Source organism: Tetrao urogallus (genome assembly GCF_951394365.1).
Source record: "Tetrao urogallus genome assembly, chromosome: 10".
Classification (NCBI taxonomy): Eukaryota; Metazoa; Chordata; class Aves; order Galliformes; family Phasianidae; genus Tetrao; species Tetrao urogallus.
In genome coordinates, this window is record NC_136823.1 from 8,394,600 (window position 1) to 8,413,339 (window position 18,740).

Sequence of the window (18,740 nt, forward strand, 5' to 3'; positions counted from 1 at the left end):
ATTTCAACAATTGACAGCATACATGAAATCCAAGAAAAAACAGCTACACTAACACACAGAGAAAGTTCAACCACAGAAGAGACACATGGAACATGAAACAGTCTCTCTAATCTGTTTCAGCTATTGACTTACCATGGGAAGGGGAAAGAATAAGAGCTGAAGCACTGCATTCCAATGCACTCAGTTTATACAGTTCTTGCTTTCAAAACAATTAGGAAATGAGAAATGTGGCTGGTTATGTAGCATTCATAGAGTCACACAATCTATGTTTCCTCCTCTCCACTTGTGATTTTAAGGTTTTCAAGGATCTTCATTTTCTAGTTCCTTCCCTAGTAGCCCATCTCCATAATCTACTGCGAGCCCTGCTTTTCCACTGTCTTTTTAATGAAGAAAAGGCAAACAATTGCTCCTGAATAGATCTCAAAGATGAATTATAAACCTCATGCAAATTCATGTTTCTTCAATATAGCATAACAAATTCCAATTTCAGGGTATGACTAGAAGATTTTCATCATGGGATTGGAAACAAAGATACTAAGCTCATAAATTTCAGATAAACACTTCACAGCTTAGCTAAGGATACTAATTTAGTCCAGTCTATAAACCCAACCTAAAAAATAAAACTTTCATGAAACTACATAAATAGTTGTGATATTGTCAGAACTGCAAAAATTGTTCCATGTAATATCTTAACCAATACATATAATAAACTTCTGGAACACTAATTCTTCAAGATGAACCTTAAACTCGGCTGTAATATTTGACTAAGGATAGACAAAGTTTTCAAACCTCTATAATGCAAAAACAACCCCATCCTTTACCTTAACTTCCCCTCCCTTTTTCTATATATTTTTAAATGACAGTGTGAGTGTAACCAGGAAAATTTTTAGGCCAAAGAGAAGCTTAAAGTATAATCAGGTTTGTAAATGGGGCCACAAACATGGCCTCTTGATAATGTGAAGAATAATGTGTTTTTCATTTGACCATACAGTGTAAGAAAAAAATAATGGGAGACGAACTTGATAGTCCTAACTTCCCAAATCCCATATGGTATGTTTGCCTTTTACCACATGTATACTGTTTGATATGCGTACAAAGTCTATGGATTTAAGTCTCTTTCTCAGACCAGCCACTTGAACATATTGTATCCCTCAGTTTCATGAGATCCAAATGAGGTGAGGAACATGCACCATTTACTGTACAGACACAGCTGTCTTCATGGAAAACAGTATTTGCATTACCAGAATCTAAGATACCTGTTAATAAGTAGTAAAAAGGAGCTGAACTACATCCTTTTCTTAAACTGTTTAGTGCTTTGGATGCTATGTCATTTCATATTCTGAAATATACAAGGAAAGGCTAATAGCTAACATTATCATTTCCACAAATGATACAATATAAAATATTTCAAAAACGGACAAAAAAATGCCTCACCATTTCAGACTGTACCTATAATTTTTTGTTCAAATTCTGCTGTAATTCAAAAAAATAAGAGAAGACCTTTAAGCACTCATTTCTCGTGTACTTATACACATACAATATAAAGACTTTTACTAAATATATAGACTCCTATCCATTAACAGTCAGAAATAGAAAAGCTGCTCTGGCAAAAAGCGTAAAGAAACAAAGAAAAGGGAAAACCATTATGATAATTAGAATTGTGTGAAACTTGGCTGTTATGGGATGTACAGTTGATCCAAACCTTTTCCTTGGCTTTGGTTCACATCCCAAATGTTGCTTTGACTTCTGGGCTTAAAGGAAGCCAAAAACTCCAAGTGAAATTTTGCCAAATCCAACATATTTTTGCAGGTTTAGGGTCAAAACCATGCAAACCCACAGAGTTCCTCCTACCATCATAAATCAGACTGAGTTTGCCAAAATGTTCTTTTCTGTTCTGTGTAAGCTTTTTCACTGCACTCGTCCCTCTAACACTTAAGCTTTTTGCCATCAGTACTGCATTTAATAACAGGATTACATAGCTTCAGTCTTACTGGATTTCTTACTCTGTGAAATGATTTTTCTTCTTCATGTTTCCTCCCTTTCTTTTTTGGTTTTTTTTTTTTTTTTTTCTTTATAATTATTAATTATTATTTTTTAAGTACTCTTACACCTTTTCTTTTTTCTACTATATAGTTTCATTTGCATTTGTCAGGAGACACTGTCAGAGCAATACTTCTTGGTCTCAGAGAAGATGACATTCAATTGCATCCTGTTTCTCATTTTTCTTACAAATTTCATTTCCTTGTCTCAGAATCACCTATAGAAAATTTTGGAGACGTTCTACTTTTGTCCCAGGTTTCAATTTCCTTTTGTCACTGAGTGACATCTTCAACCAGAAAGTTTTATCAAAACCCTGAGCCTCAAACACTGTGATCATTGGCCTCAATGCAAAATAAGAATTCAACAGAGAGAAAAATCTACACTACCAAATCTGCTTTTCAGTATTCTGAAACAGTTCTAATCACCTACCAGCTGACAGCTTCAAACTGAATTTCACATTCACTTAGTTGACCCGAGAGTCAACAAATGGAAGAATATACAAAACTGTGCATTTTCTGTCCCAACAGAATTTTAAAAAATTTTTACAAGAACTTAGAAGTAAAGAATGGAAAAGCAGTCCTAAATTACAGCTTGAATAAAGAAACTGTGAGCATACTCCAAAGGGCACTAGAGCAGATAAAAATTATGTGGTACACCTAATTCAGTCAAGATCATTTTTTCTCCAAGCACTTGATTACATGTTTTTTTGTTTTGTATTTTTCTTGCTACTATTGTTACTGTTTAAGTGTGACTAAAGTGCAAGCCACATCAAATGAAATGCATTTTTGTGTATTTAAGAGCTGAGCACAATCCACTTGCTAGGGAGCAATTTGTCAAATCAAAACAGAGACTGGTTGCAAACATTAACATGAAAACAACCATCCTGCATCATCCAATCTAACATTCTTTCTCTAATAGTAGATATTTAAGGAAAACAGTCAAGCATCCAGTGGTACTCCTTCAAAACATGCTATTAACTCCATCAATTTACAGGATCAGTGAGTTCCTCAATCTAAGGTGGCATATTTGTATTTTGCAATTCATTGAGTTTTCAGGCAAACTTTCTTACCCATTTAAAAACTTGGTATCAACTGGATTACCTGGCAACTCAACAGACAAAGCAGCAGAAAATGAAGATACATTGTTTTGGCCTGAGCACACCTCTTACAGTTTTCAGCAGGTGCCCTATTCCTCACTTTGAGCTAGACAACAGACCGTCTACTCACTTTCTTTTCACCTTCTTGGTAAAACTCATGAATCCATCAATCTCTTTACCCTGTAAAGAGTCCCTAGTCTATTTTTATACTGCTCATACAAAGGATATTCCATACCTCTGATTGTGCGTTTCTGTACCTTTCTATTCTACATCATTTTTTCTATTAGGTGAAACACTGCACATAATCTAGTGTCATTATTTCTGTCATACTACTATTCCTTTCTTCATAACTCTCAAGATTCTATGTCATTTTTTATTCTTATTCCAAATTTTTCACAAAACTGTGCATTATAGCAACAAGCCATTTTCTTCAACTTTATCTGCCAGCTCAGAGTCCACCACTGTGTAAACAATGCTAGGATTTACTGTCTTTTATGTTTGAAACCTTCTATTAAACAGAGCAATTTCATATCACTTTAATCACAAGAACAACTCAGTATCAAATTCTCCTTCTTCACAGCCAGACTGCATCATTGCTGCAGTATATTCTCAGAATTATTTTTTATCAGAAATTATATCAGAAATCTCAGATATTTTTTATCAGAAAGTTTGTCCTGCAATTATTCATTCCCTTCTAGACCTGTTATGGACACTGATTCTTATGGTATTTTTGAAAGATGCCATGACTTATGAACTCACGAAGCATGACTTCATTTCAGAAAAGCTTTGTTGCTAACATACTGTATTTTGCCTACTAATTTTATTGTTTTTATAACAATTTCTCTTCATCTGTCTAATCATCATAGGTACAAGTAATTTTCCAAAACTTACCTACAACCTTTTTGAAAACAGCTATTACAGTAGACAGTGCCCAGTCCTCTGATAAAAAGGAAACTGTAAGGAAATTATATACAAGATTCACAAACTCACAAATTTTGAAGAACTTTAGAATGACCGCAGACTTGCTATGTTTGAACAAGAGATTGAACTTGATGACCTTTTGAGGTCCCTTTCAACATGAACTGTCTCTGATTCATTGATCTTATAATGATGGTATTTTTAGTGTCAGTAATTGTGTAATCTCCATTACTGTCACCTCGCCATATAAAAGACACATCTTCCAATAGTTTGCCTTTAAAAAAAGGATTCTACAAGCAGAAACTCCCTGAGCTGCTTTTCTATGAATACCAGAGAAATTTCTTCCACTTTGACCTCACAACCTTATTTTCTGAAAGCAGGCTTTATATGTCTTGATTATCTTTGGCTCTATAGGTTCTCTGGCAGGCTTCCGGCTTCTGACACATTGGAAATTACTAGTTTGAATGCGTTTCATGACTTACTTACTTCTTATTGTGTTTCAAGCATTTCACAGTCTGCCTATTTGTGCTTTTCAAATCTCACTTCCAGGTTTTATGATTCTATTTTCCTCAACTGGAGAAACTTCAGTTTTTTGAAGCATGCTTTTTTTTTTTTTTTTTTCTTTTGACAGCTTCCTTTATCCTGCTGTTTAACTACACTGCTTTCCATTTGGTCTTCCTAAAGCAGTTTTTGATAGGTGCTACCCATTTCCTCTGTGCAATAAAATTTTCCTTAAATAGCCTTCACGATGCCTATAAAGCTCACATTCTCTGTTGTGATCTTGAAGCTTTTATTTTGTCTTCGAGTTCAAATTAGAAGTACTTCGGTGATACATGGAATTTCTGGTAGGTGCTGTCTAGCTATAGTACTGTGTGGAGATAGAGATAAAAATATACATAGACTCCAGAAAGTTCTTTTTGTTTTTAAGCACTTCTTAGAGAATGAAGGATCCCTACTTTTTTGCTTGCTTGTTTTAAGGTTTTCTGCATGAAATAACTTGGTCAAACCAACAGTATGGTCAACTATTTGCATCACATGCTGTAACTCTGCCATAACTATGTTTTAGGTTCCCTGTCTCCATCCCTGTCCCCTAGATGGAAGTAGGCCCTAACCTGTCAGGAACTCATCACCTTGGGTGTACTTGGCAGCCCATCATCCCCAGTCCTGCCTCCATCTCCCATTTCTCTTGCCTGGGATCCCTTGTGGCCCCTGAACCTGGTTCATCACTAGCCATGTCCAGAACAGTGGATGGACCATGCCACCAGTACCCAGGTCCACTGACTTGTTGAGATCCTCTGAGCCTATGCCTCCTCATGAGGGCAGAGCTAATGCTCGAGGGCCCTGTTCTCCTCCTGATCCCTGAAGCAACAGGTGTACCAGATCACCCTGAGGACCCTGGGATCTGGCCTTGCCACAGCTGACCCTCTGCTCAGCTGCGGACTCCTCAGGGAGCCTTCTCAGTTGGGAACAGGATCAATGGGGGAATTTTCAAGGGCAGCCTCAAACAGCAACAGTTCTCCTTAGAGTTGTGTCTCTCCTATGATGCTGAGCTGGCTCCAAGGCCACACACCACCACCCTGTTCCCCATAACAACTCACTGACATCCTGTACAAATAACTCATTTCACAGTCAGTGCCTGCTGACCCCAGACCTCCATGACGTGGAAGAACACAGCTGGTTTTGGAGGGCTTCTGTCATGGCCCTGAGGGCACAGTCCTTGACAGCACCCAGTTGGTATCATTGCCTCAGGCTCTGGGTCCCCATCTCTACCCAGCCCCATGCTAACAGTCCCATGGTGCCAGGCCAAGCAAAACAAGGAGATGTTTCTTTTCCAGGTAGACTAGTCTGCTCATGTTTTACACTATAAATCTATAGTCTATATATACCTATGTATAGTCTATTTATACTCTATAAATATTCCTAGCAAAGCCTTCTTAGGTAGGAAGCTAATTGGTGAGGTTTCAGATGGTATGATTATTTTATATTTGGGGGGGGCGGGAATAGCATTTAAAATACAAGTTACCCTGTTAATTATTTTAGCATTTATCAGCTTTGTTTAAAAAAAAAAAAAGAAAAAAGTGAGTGAACAAAGTCATCATGCATACAGGATCAATGCCTGTGTTGAAAACATGAGAACCAGATAGCAGTCATCTAGCAGTCTTTTCTAATATCTGTACGAACAGAAGTAATGATATCTGCTAGGACTTGGCAGCCAAATGCTCTCATAAAAGAACACCCAGACAGAAAAGCCAATCTTGACAAACTCTGCACTTGATTGTGGAAGGACTTTCTCACAAATTACAATTCCCATCAACAGATCAGATGTAAATGATGAATGACAATGGACAATTTCCTTTTGTGCTTGAGATCTGCTTTCGTAATGACCTTTCAAGTTTATTTTTGTCTGCACAAGGTTGTGGTTTTTTTAATTATTTTTCTCTTCATGTAAGAAATCTTTGTCTGACAAAACGGTGGCAAAATTCCCATTAACTTTACTAGAGCCAGGAATTCATCCCATATGCAGGAAAACATGAAATTCTTTATTCAAAATGAAGGGACTGTAGCATTCATGTGACACACTGTTCACATTGTTATAACAACCCTTTTAAGTTTGTTTATTTTTTCCTCAAGAGGGAGCAAGGGAGTGGAATCACATACACCTGGCTTTTATCTATGCCATAGCTTCTAGATAGATATAGTTGTTCCTCCATATGATAAAGTAGGTGTAAAATGCTTCTTTCAATACGCCAATATGCAAGTCTGAAAATAAATGACTGATATAAAATTACAGCTTAAAAAAAAACCCACCCCACTAAAGAAAAAATGCATTTGTAAAAGTATTTGTAATTAATGACATTAAAATATCCATGGAAATATAAAGAACTGTTCAAAATATGGTTTTTTAGGAGACTGCAAGTTGGGATCTTTAATAATTTGGCTGGGTTGCTCATTCCCACATGGTCATGGTAAATTCTCCATTCTTTTTGAAATACAAGTTCTGTTGTCTGTACCTAATTCTGGTGTTTGTTTTTTTTCTGTTTGTTTGCTTTTTTAAGTGATTCAAAGTCAACATTTCTACAGTTCATCTACATCATACCAATATTTTCAATTAAGCTTTTTCCTATCAACAATTATGATAGGTGTCACAGAACAACTCAATTTTTGTTGATACATTTATTTAGTGAAAACATTGGGATGCCTACAACATCTTTAACCTGTGAGGTTTACTACAAGATATTTCTAGGAAAGGAATCTTTTTCAGATGCAGAAAATTGAACAGACTCAATACTCTATCCCACCTCCACTTAAATAAAAAAAAAAAAAAGAAAAAAAAGGGGAGAGAGAGAGAAATGGAAAAATACAAAAATATAAAAAGTAGAGGATCAAAGAAACGCTTGTTAGGGCAGTAAGGACACTAACTTGAAAGAACAGATAAATATCAGTCTTCTATAAAACTTAATGTACTGCACTCCAGTCTTGTTTATTGTTCAATTAGCTGCTTATCTTGATAATCCAGGTAAAAAAAAAAAAAAAGGAATCCATTTCAAAAGAAAACTGAGACACAAATGGCAGTGCTCTTCTTTTTCTTCATATCTAGCCATTATAGTCCATCCACAGAGAAGGGGATCAGCAAAACTCCCTAGTTCCTCCAAATTCATTAATACAGTATGCTTCATCTTTCACAGGCTAAAGACTGATCCCCCAGTGAGAGATACTACTAAGCTCTCACTGGACCAAAAACTACATTACATTCATTTGCACGAAATACCTCAATCAGTAACAATTCATTAGTAAACACCTAGCATTAAGGACACTTTGCATAAAACTTTTTATTCCTTGTTACGTTTTCTTTAAATATAATTGCAAAACTTGTGTAAAATACTGTAAGATCTATTAATGGAGCAAGTAATGTAGAAGGTATTTTCTTAAGGTAGTTCCTTAACTGAAGAATTTCACCTTTGCCTTAAGTCACAATTTAGTACCCTCCGGCAGTCTGTGAGCACTATTTTACCTCGCATGAATTGCAAAATAGCTAGGAACCTGAAGTACTAACAATTTCTCACATAATTCCACGGTAAAGTAAATATATGTATATGGTTTTGCTCTAAGTGACCACAAATTTCAGTAGATGGGCAATTGAATTTAATCTGCTGTTGTCATTGGCTAACTTGAAGGTAAAATATTTAATTTAAAAAATCGAAATCTTTAATTCTAAGATCTGATGTTCCAGCACTTGATTTCAAAATCAAGTCCTTTTTTCCCAGGCTTATGTATTTCAGCGTAATTAATTTTACTAGGTAGATTCTATCTTAAAAAAAAAAAAAAGAAAGAAAAAAGAAAAAAGAAAAAAGAAAGAAAAAAAGAAAAGAACTGAAAAGAGTAAAAGCGAGATTTGATTTTGATCCCAAAAATGGTGGGTTGGGGTATGGAAATGGGGTATGGAATCTGCTTGATTTTCTGCGTGTGGAAAAGACTCCTTCCCTAGAAGTTTATTTCATGAAAGATTCCCAAAGCAAATATACTTTTACAGTAAACACTCAAAAAAAAAAAAAAAAAAAGCCTTTTCTATGTTAGAACAGTTCTAGACAAGATTATGTACAGAAGCATCTTCAGCTTCATATACTTTCTAATCTGTAACACTAAGTAGTCTGTAATAGCATAAAAGGCTATTATAGACCACTTTTAATGAGAGATAATTGGTATAAATCTGGCTTATTAGCAATCAGTGAAAATAATTCTATTCAGGCTTACCTCAAGCAGAAGTATGAAAATAGCTGGAGCACACTTTTTTTGCACCCAGGATTTTAGACTTTTAATAAAAAATACTATAACCTATGGATAAGCTACAAATACAACAAAATATCTGGATATATTTTTCTTTCATTTGGGAAAAATGAAAATTAATCAGTATAGGTAATATTTTAAGCAATGCTTAAATTGGAAAATCTACACTCATACAAATTTTCATTATGCTGCTTTTATACTACAGTGTTAAACCCTCCTATATTCATCTTACATTGAAGACAGCTATACAAATACAGTCAGACATTTTATTGCAATTTCACTTTGCAGAATTTCAATCTAAATCATTGTTTTTGTCATTGATTATAATTTATGTAATGTAGGGTGTTTAAATACATAAGTTAGTAAAATATTAGACAAGCTATAAGTCAATGTTAAAGTTAAAAATGAACTATACATGGATTGCTATATTGGACAGTCATGTGCTGAAATGCTAACATCTATTATAATGAGGTTATTGATGTAGAGTTGACATATGACTTGATTTGCAGATGCCCTACTGACTAACCTTTTGCAACTATATCTCAGTGTAAACTTGTGGTAATTATTGCTGGGTAGGGAGAGTTGGTTTAACTGAACTGTTTCTTTTGATGCATGTTGAATGTGATTGCCCCCTGGAGACCACAGGAGTCCCACATGTGTGAGTTATTACATAAACATTGAAGAGGTGGGGGGAGGTTGTATCACATTAAATTTTTCCTGTTTCCTATTGTTGCAATTTTGTTTTTTTCCAACACAGTTTCTTTTCTTCCAGTGCTTCTTCACACACGCCCTCTCCAAATAACAAGCAATGTATTAAAGTGCATAGCAGCATGTTATTTAATCTAAACATTGAATACATATCCATAATTGTGTTTCACAAGGTTCTAAATATACTATAACAATCAAATCTAACTTTGTTTGCAAATCAAGATGTCCAGGTTCTATTCTGGGTGCTCAAGTCATTGAATAAATGTTACTTAAACAAGGCTGGAAAATATTTCTGACTTAACTGTAAAAATTGAAAAAGATTTAAAAAAAAAAATCAGCATTCAGACTTTGGATATGGGATGCATTGATGCCCCTGTAACAGCGCAAAGGTTGCATTAGTAAACATATATAATGTTCTGTAATACTGTGTACTTGGTTAAAAACCCACAAATAGTAAATGGGGGAAGTTTTTAAAAAAATGGAATTAATGCTATTTTGTTAATAAATGTACAATGCAATACTGTAGACAAATGTGGGGACATGACCATTACATATCGAAGTGGCACTGATAATGCTTTACCTACTGGACATTTTTATGTTATAGATGGTTAAAAGAACATAGCACAGAATACTTCTGTCAGCCTACCAATTACAGCAAAGAAGAAAAGATTTAAGAGACTGTGACTCTAGTAGAAACTGATCTTCACAGGAGATTTTCAGAGATTGTCTACTGGGAGATTTAATAACAAGAGTAGTTTTGGCTTCTGAGGATTACACTGCACAATGAGAACAAACGCCAAAGTAACTCCCCAAAGAAAAAAACACTTCTGGTATTGATCCTCAGACCTACCGATCAACCCTCCTGCCCTGTGTGGACTTCCAAATACTTGTCTTCATCTGAAACCTTTTAGAAATATTTTCTTCAACATAATCTTAAACTACTGGCTAAAGTTCAACGCACATTTCTGCAACACATATGGAATTTATCCACAACTTTTGGAACTTTCACAGGCCAAAAAAAGAGAATTCCTAACAGTCCACCCATGTTTAGAATGTTAATTTACATTTATGTTGTTTTAGAAATCTAAATATAAGTACACTCTCTCTGTCTTCAATAGTCTTATGTGTGTGCAAATTAGTCTGATGTTGTTAGTATGCAATTCTAATGCAAATTCTCATTTTTTAATAAATTGCACTACGTCATTACATATATTTGTTTTTTCTACTACCCCCCAGCTAATCTCAGCTCAAAGATTTCTTGTAAATTGATTATCAATACAGCACAATAAAAAAATAGTTGTGAAATTAATTTTTCAGAACATCTATTAAAAAATGTATATTCAGCTACATGAAAATCTCCGCTTACAATTTTGTTGCAATTCCTGACTTCTGCTAGATAAGCACAAGAAAAATATAATCCCTGAACTGTGTGAAATTTATAAGCTATGCATCTTGCTGAAGACTGAGCATTTTTGAGGTTTTAGTTATTAGTTACACTCTCTATCTTGGCAAAATCCAGCTATAACTAAAGAAGCAGAGAAATACCAAAGGAAGTACCCAGGAACATATCACTAATGCATGCAATTGTAATCCACTGTGCTAAGTTCTCTCTGTTTGCTAGTACATAACTCTTATTTCATACGGATGAATCTATTTGATATTTGATGCTAATTTTAATATTTGTTTTACAAATTAAGTTTCAACCCAATTGTTCAAAAAGAAATTTAAAGTCCCCAGGAAGCCTAAAATTTGAAAACAGAGACATATAGGAACATATTTTGGTTTTCAAGCAACTATTAGAATATAACTGTATAGATGTCCAATAGCCAGAACAAAAAAAAAAAAAAAAAAAAAAAGAAAAGAATTACAAGAAATTATCAGATTGTAGGTATCTCAGCAAGAGGATGGACCTTCACAGGTCATTTCTCCTTCCTCTGAACAAGGCTCTGCAAGCCTATATGGTATCTCATGTGTACGTTCTAAGGCATAAATTGCCAATAATCCAAAAAAAGGAAAATTCAGAGGAATCGCTTATTTCCCCTTTACCCTCTGCTTGCAGCTGTATGAGTAGACAGCAGCTCCACTCATAACGATTATACACACTTACAGACTGTAGAGAAAACAAAAGAATGATGTAAAAGGAAAAAAAGAATCTCAATCTTATCTCCTTCTTCCCCCACAACAATTAGATGTCTTCTGAAGATGGAAACATACAGAATCCTCTAAATACGCACAGCTACTAAAGCTTTCCAGTGTTAGGCCCAACTTTGAACGCGTACTCAAACCAGAATTCACTTTTAATTCAATAGCTCATGATTTTAACCTCTTAAACTGTTGGGCCTTCTCACTACATATGTACTTCAGCACTAACACATATAAAGCTGTGTGTTTACAAAATGAATTCTCTCCTGCCTCCTGTACGTGTCACCTACACATACTAATGTCTGTCTGTATGTCACAACTGCTTCCTCTGTCTCTGAAGAGATTACACCGCTCCATTCATTTTTATTTGAAAGACTGCATCTCACTTCATAGCATCCTCTTTTTATTAATATCCTAAAGTCTTTGAGACAACACAGTAGGAAATGTGTCATTATGAGGAAAAAAATACAAACATAAATGAATGTCAGATATGCCACTCATTTAAGCCATGCTTCTATTCTATTTTACGAAACACAGATACAGCATATGGCATTATGTAATGTCCTCAATGTATTTTACATTTCTAGAACTATATCATCTATGGAGATGAAAACTGTATGCTGAAGAACAGAACGAAAAAGAGACAAATCCAATGAAGGCACGTGAAATCTCTAGGGAGCTATTTTGAATACAATACCACGAATACTCATAAGGAAAAAATCAGCAGTGATATCTGTTATCCAAATTTTCTATCTCCTTTGGTAAGGCTCTTTTCCAATCATGCTTTATGCATCACCTAAGACTAAATTTCTTGTTTATTGAAGAGCTATAAGTCTTGCCTCACATCTCAGTATGTCCACCAACAAAACAAAGGATCAATTGCTGGACTCAGTCTAAAAGAGTTAGACAAAAAATGTACATGTGTACACAACCTGTTTCATGGTACTTCATATAGATAGGATTCCATAACACTCAATTCTCTTATTAAATTGATACATTTATGAAAAGTATAATCAGACCAAAGAATACACTTTGTTTCCTTTGAGGCTATTTGATGAGACATAAGGCAGCACTATTTTGTGCAGCTTTTGGCTTTGCTAATATTGCAGGTTTTAAGATCTAAATCAAATCCCAAACCTCTCAAGTTATTTATCTTACCCAATTGTTTTCTTTCTCATTCTGTTAACAGCATTCTTAGAATTAACATTTTATATACAAGAATCGGGAAAAAATGTTTCAGTAAAGCAGGTAAGCGTCACATCTACAACATTTCAAGTTCCTTCAAAGGGATTTGTTTGGGAGGTTGTGTACAACTTTATGACACCTTACCCCCATGTTACATAGCTCTGCATTTCACAAGGAAAGCTTATCAGTCTGAGATAGACAAAAAAAGAGAGAAAAATGAAGGCATGTTAGATACACAGTTCTCAAAAAGCTTCATGATAAAGTGCTCAAGGCCCAGCTCTCCCGCAGTGGTGCTTTATGTAATATATGACCATCACGTCTGGCAAGACTTCCACAGGTCTGCCCTTGATTTGTGGAAGGAAAAAGCTGAAAACCTCACAACTATTCTTCATTCCCAAGAATTAATCTCAAGTTTGGCTTCCTGATGTTTTCAATTTTAAAGAGATCCAAATAAACCCCCAAAACCACACCTGAAACATCACTCACAATTATAGCTGATAGATGAGGGAGACCAAAGTCAATTCCCTCCCCAGGCATCCCAGAGCACTCTCCATCACAGCAGCAGCTCTAGAGTGCTCAGAGATGTGGTGATCTGAGACTTAAACTTATCCTGCACGAGCTGATGCTAGAATATGAACCAGCTTTGAAATGCTTTTCCCTGAAAAGAAAGCATAACATATCTTAAATATACACAATGCTATAAGCCTCGGGAACCAATATATACTATTGAAACTTCAAAGAAAATAGAGACTTCTCAAATTCTTCACACCTACCTGAAAGCAAGTGGACAGCTGAATGTGTAGAGCTTTGGCCCCTAGCTGAGCTATGCAAAATGGATGGCACTTCAACTGATCATTTCACTTTGATCCAAATAACTCCCTGAACAGTCCACGCTTTCTTATACCTCTCCCAGTACTTCAGTAACAGGGATTGAGATTTGGCAGCAGTAAATGTAATTTGACGAGCTTAATCGGTCTTCAATGGTCAGCTGAGCTTATCACACTTAACCAATAGGGAATACAAGCATTAGACCAGGCCAGAGAAATTTAGAGTATACTAAACTCTAATGGCTCAATACATCATTCACAGATGTAATAACTACACTGTAGACATATGTAGTGTGTTATATGTGCCAATAAACACTGGTAGAAGGTACTAGAAGCAGAATAAAATGTGGCCAGATGCCTATGGTTTGCTAAATATTCAGTATTTATTACAATATCAGCTGATTTTATTTTTGATTAGCAGAAGGATTGTACTCCTAAAAACTAATATTATTTTTCAAAGAATACCATAGAACTCATACAATGCATCTCTGCACAAATCTTACCTCACTTAAATTCTTAGATCATTATTGTTACTTTTTTTTTTAATTTAACTCTATATATTATTTATAAACTGAGATTTAATATCAAGAGTGATCAAGTACTCTATTCTGTCAGATTATTTACCTAGTCAACTCTGACATCCTGATTTGAGTTCTGTGTATGTTCACATTACTATGAAATTATTTGATTTTAGTTTTTATTCTGTGGAAAGCACTGCATCCTTGTTTAGACAGAAAACAAATGCACCTATCACATACTGCATTATATATATCTTTTGGAACACACGCATTAAAAGGTTGAACACTCACAAACATAGCTAAATAAACAAATCTGCAGAAAGCAGATGTGTTCCATCCTGGCAACCAGGCACTTGTTTCTACCTGTGTTAGGAGAAAACCTCTACCTTATGCCAAATATTTTAACTAGTTTTATTGTGACCAGATACAGAAGGCTTACGTCAAAACTGCCCTGAAATGACAAGCTCTATACACCAATCAAAATCATAATGAAATCCAATTGTGCCTTTCATCAATTATTTTAAAAACACAAATCTGTATTTTAAAAAATACTTTTTAAATATTTCAAGAGATACTCCTTTAACAACATAAAAGAGGTCTGTTATTTGCTTTTAAAAAAGTCCAAGAAAACAACTTATGAAAAATTCCTTTGTATACCAAGGCTAATTGACTTGAGCTCATTTCCCCCTGCTCCTTCTTACAGCTACTGGAGGACAAGCTGGGGAATGCAAAGCACCTACTGATAGGCAGTAGCAGCTGGAGTCCTCCCCTCCTCACTTTTACAGCAGCTCAGAAAACACAGCAAATACACGCTTACATTACTGAAAATAGTAAGAGTACACAATATTAAAACATTAACATTTTAAGGCATAGTAACAGAGATGAGAGTTCTTAGGTATGAGAGTTCTTAGGTAACTGTCTTTTCATAAACTGTTGTTAGTGGTCTAAAGAAAGCGAGTGGCACAGGGAAGCTATGTAATACACAAGCTTTTTCTTTGTAAATTTAGACTGTGCAGCCACGCTGCTTCTATTTGGTAGACTCCTTCCCATATTTCATGACTTGAATCCTTCAAGTTTAGCAGTTACATCAAAAACCATAGGACTTTTATCCTCTAGTGATCACACTGCTTTGACTGATTTGCCAAATATTAATAAAAAGATAAAACTCTAAAGATATTCCCACTGCTGATCCACACTAATTACAAGTAGCTGCTCAACACTGAAATTTCATTTTGATATAATTTATCGGTCCAAATAGTTCACAAGATTTTATTATTAAATCACGTGTAGTAGAATGCATTGTAATGCAGCAGTATGTAAGACTAAGATTACAAAGTATGAAAACATTACACCAATGCACAGTATAATGATGCATTATTTCCTGAACTTGATTCTATCACTACAGTTTCACCAACACAAACCTGCAGAAAGGTGTAGTGTTAATTCCTCCACAAGTTTTGCATACAGGAACACATGAGAAATACAGTACTGCAGGAAGCATGTGAGGGTCAAATTCCATCTATTAGAAATTTTCCAGAAACCCATTATATTAACCAGATCAAGCCAAAAATGATATATTGCACTGCATATTAGACTTACCTATAAACAAATGGTACAGAGACATTGCTGTTTTTAACAGAACTCAGTACTTCTCTTCATACATTTTTATTGTTAGCTCTCAGCAGTTTTTGAGTAAAGCATCAAACTCATTTTGTGGTCTTCAATATAAATTCCCTAGTAAGTAATGCATCACTTAAACCACATCAGCTAATTATTGTTCAGTTTGAATACCTAAATTCTAATAACTTAGAAAGTGTAGAAATCCTCCTAGAGCAAGTTTCAAAAACGTGGAAAAAGAATATTGTAAAAAAATTTAAAAAATGTTGCTGATGAGGTAATGTAATAAAAAAAGGTCAGTCAAGACATCCATACTATTTCCAGGGCTTTTCTATGTTTACTTGAAGTGCATAAGATAGGAGTAATCTTACGTGAAGATTCTCAGTTCACCACTGCCCTCTCCGATGGTCTATACTCACCTTTTTACCCCACTACACATGCATAGATAGTCAGATCAAATCCCATTTGTTAAATGATCTGAGTACACAACTAGATGATGATAGCCTTGCTGACACAGAATTGCAGACATTTGAATTTAATGTGAAGAGCTACATCTAGTAACTGAAAACAAGAAGGAGATCATGGGTCTCAAAAGTTTTTGCTTTGAATCTCCACACAGCAAAACACCGTAGAATTTGTTGTACAGTTCAATGCTCTTGGAAAAATAAGTCTGTATTTTGCAGACTTAATCACCTGGGTATGTAAATGTTCACCCTATAAAAATAAATAAAATTCAGAGCGTGCTGCTATTTGATAAACAAACATCCTGAAGACTCATAACCACACTATAATGTAACCAGCCAGCATGTTACGGTTTGTAAAATACAGAAAGCATAATTATCCTTCTATTTTTTGTGCCTCCTCAGAACAAGCTAGAATGACTTGCTTTCTTGCCTATAAAGTAAGAAAAATACAATCCTTGTGAGGAGAAGGTTTCAAGTGCTATTCTCTTTTTTCCTTACCCTAAACACTAAATATTTCATGGGTACAACTGGTCATTAGTGTATCCTCTGGTAGGAGAGAAGAAAACTAAAAGTTCTTTGCAGAAAGAATTGTTAGATACTCAGGAAGAAACAGAAGGACACTTTCTTTCAAGATTCTAAAACACAATTAAAGAATAAAAATAATTAATAGATTAAAAACTCACTTGTAAATGTTGAGAGTTGTCTGTCATATTGTCCTCTCGTCTACGAACTTCTTCCAACAGCTGTGCATTCTTTTTTTTCTCCAGTTGCTGATTGTGCTTCAGATTGGCAACCTTCTTGTTTTGGTCCTTCATGTGTCTAAGAATTGTATGTACATATGCATTACTACTGATGACTGCAATGACATTTTTTCACTATAAACCAACTTAAGACTATGACACACGGCATTAATTCATCAACTTATGGATGTATTCCTAGTGTCAGATTTAAACAAACTTTACCTTGTTCCCAGTCTGTCATAATGAAAATGAAACAGCTTTGATGTCATCAGAGTATATATCAGTAAAGCAATTATTGTCACCCACATCATTCCTTTCTCATCATTTGCACACAAATACACAGAGGTGCTTTCTGAAAAACTGTTGCAGCAGAGGAAGATTACAAAACAATCCTTTTTTAAAATCTTTTCTTAGTAATTTGAAGTCTAATAACATAAGATCAACGAATTTATAAATAACTTCTTGTGAAAATGAAACAAACTTTATCACCATCACATATTTTCTGTTAAGATTGTTCTCAAGTAAAAAAATATTTTGTTAATTTACTTAGAAGTTCAATTATATTTTTCCTCTGTGTCTTATTCATTAATCTACGAAAAGCTTTTCCGACTGTAGTATGTGGCATATATCTTTTTAAGAAAGAAGACAAGCCAATCCTGCCTGGCAGGAACTGGAAAAATATCCTTGCAGTAATATTTTCTACCTGCTCGGATTCTTAAATTATTTTCTCAACTTTCCTTGACTTTAAGGAATTTGTTCTCTTTTATCTATTTAAAAATAAAGTCATGTGCAAATTCCTAATGAGATCTACTCACTAATCCTATTTTGGCAAATTAAGAGAATATTATTCAATACCCAGAAGGACCACTGAAAACATTTCTGTTGCTTCCATGTTAGAGCTTTCAGTGAAAAACAAAGTTATAGGATATATTTCTTCCATTGCTTTCATTATGCTAAAGAAGCAAGGCCATTTTATGTTTAGTTCTATCACTTGTTTCTTTGTCCTACTGCTGGTTCTTTCAATGATTATTTAAACTTTAAAATTTATGATGAATGTTTAATTAGTAAATATTGCCATGGTACCAAAGTACCAGTATCTTCAAGCTCCTTATGGAGAAAAAAAAAACAAAACAAAAAAAAAAAAAACAGGTACAATTGATTCTAATAACAAAAATCTTTGCTACCTTAAATGGTTTAATAAATTTCAATCAAGAACTGCTATGGGAATCATCATAATTCTTTATGATCAGGGATGCTGAAACCAAATTGAACTTTGTGAATCATCTGTGAAATTGAATCTTATATGACCTCAACACAGGATGCAGTCTACGGACAAATAATCTGAAAATCAATTTTTTTCTGCCAAGAAAATTCCAGAAAACCTGGAATATGGCCTCCATGCCTTTACATGCAGAAGCCCAGAATAATACAATTTCTCCCCACTTAAATACAAAACTGTACTTTTCATTACTTGTCTACTTGTGGCCACTTAAGCTACACAATGTGACTGAAACATACATGTGTGAAAATACTCTATGGAATTTGATTTCATAGCAAAGAATTTCCAACACAGAAGAACAGAGAACACAGAAGTGCTGCTTTTCTCTGAGATCTCCAGAATGGAAGAAGATGGTTTAACAAACTCATAATTATTAACAGAGAAATTAACAAAATATAGAACAGAACCACACAGCATAATA

General features: G+C 34.8%; 1 protein-coding gene across 1 annotated transcript in view; it reads right to left on the reverse strand.

The window, feature by feature from the left end:
- The window catches only part of ERC2 (ELKS/RAB6-interacting/CAST family member 2), a gene marked incomplete at both ends in the record, with an annotated part of 356,767 nt that overhangs the window by 165,175 nt on the left and 172,852 nt on the right, over nucleotides 1-18,740 (reverse strand). Inside the window, one exon of the mRNA XM_079540281.1 lies at nucleotides 16,984-17,146. Coding sequence (XP_079396407.1) covers nucleotides 16,984-17,146 — 163 coding nt within the window. The remainder of the gene's footprint in view (nucleotides 1-16,983; nucleotides 17,147-18,740) is intronic.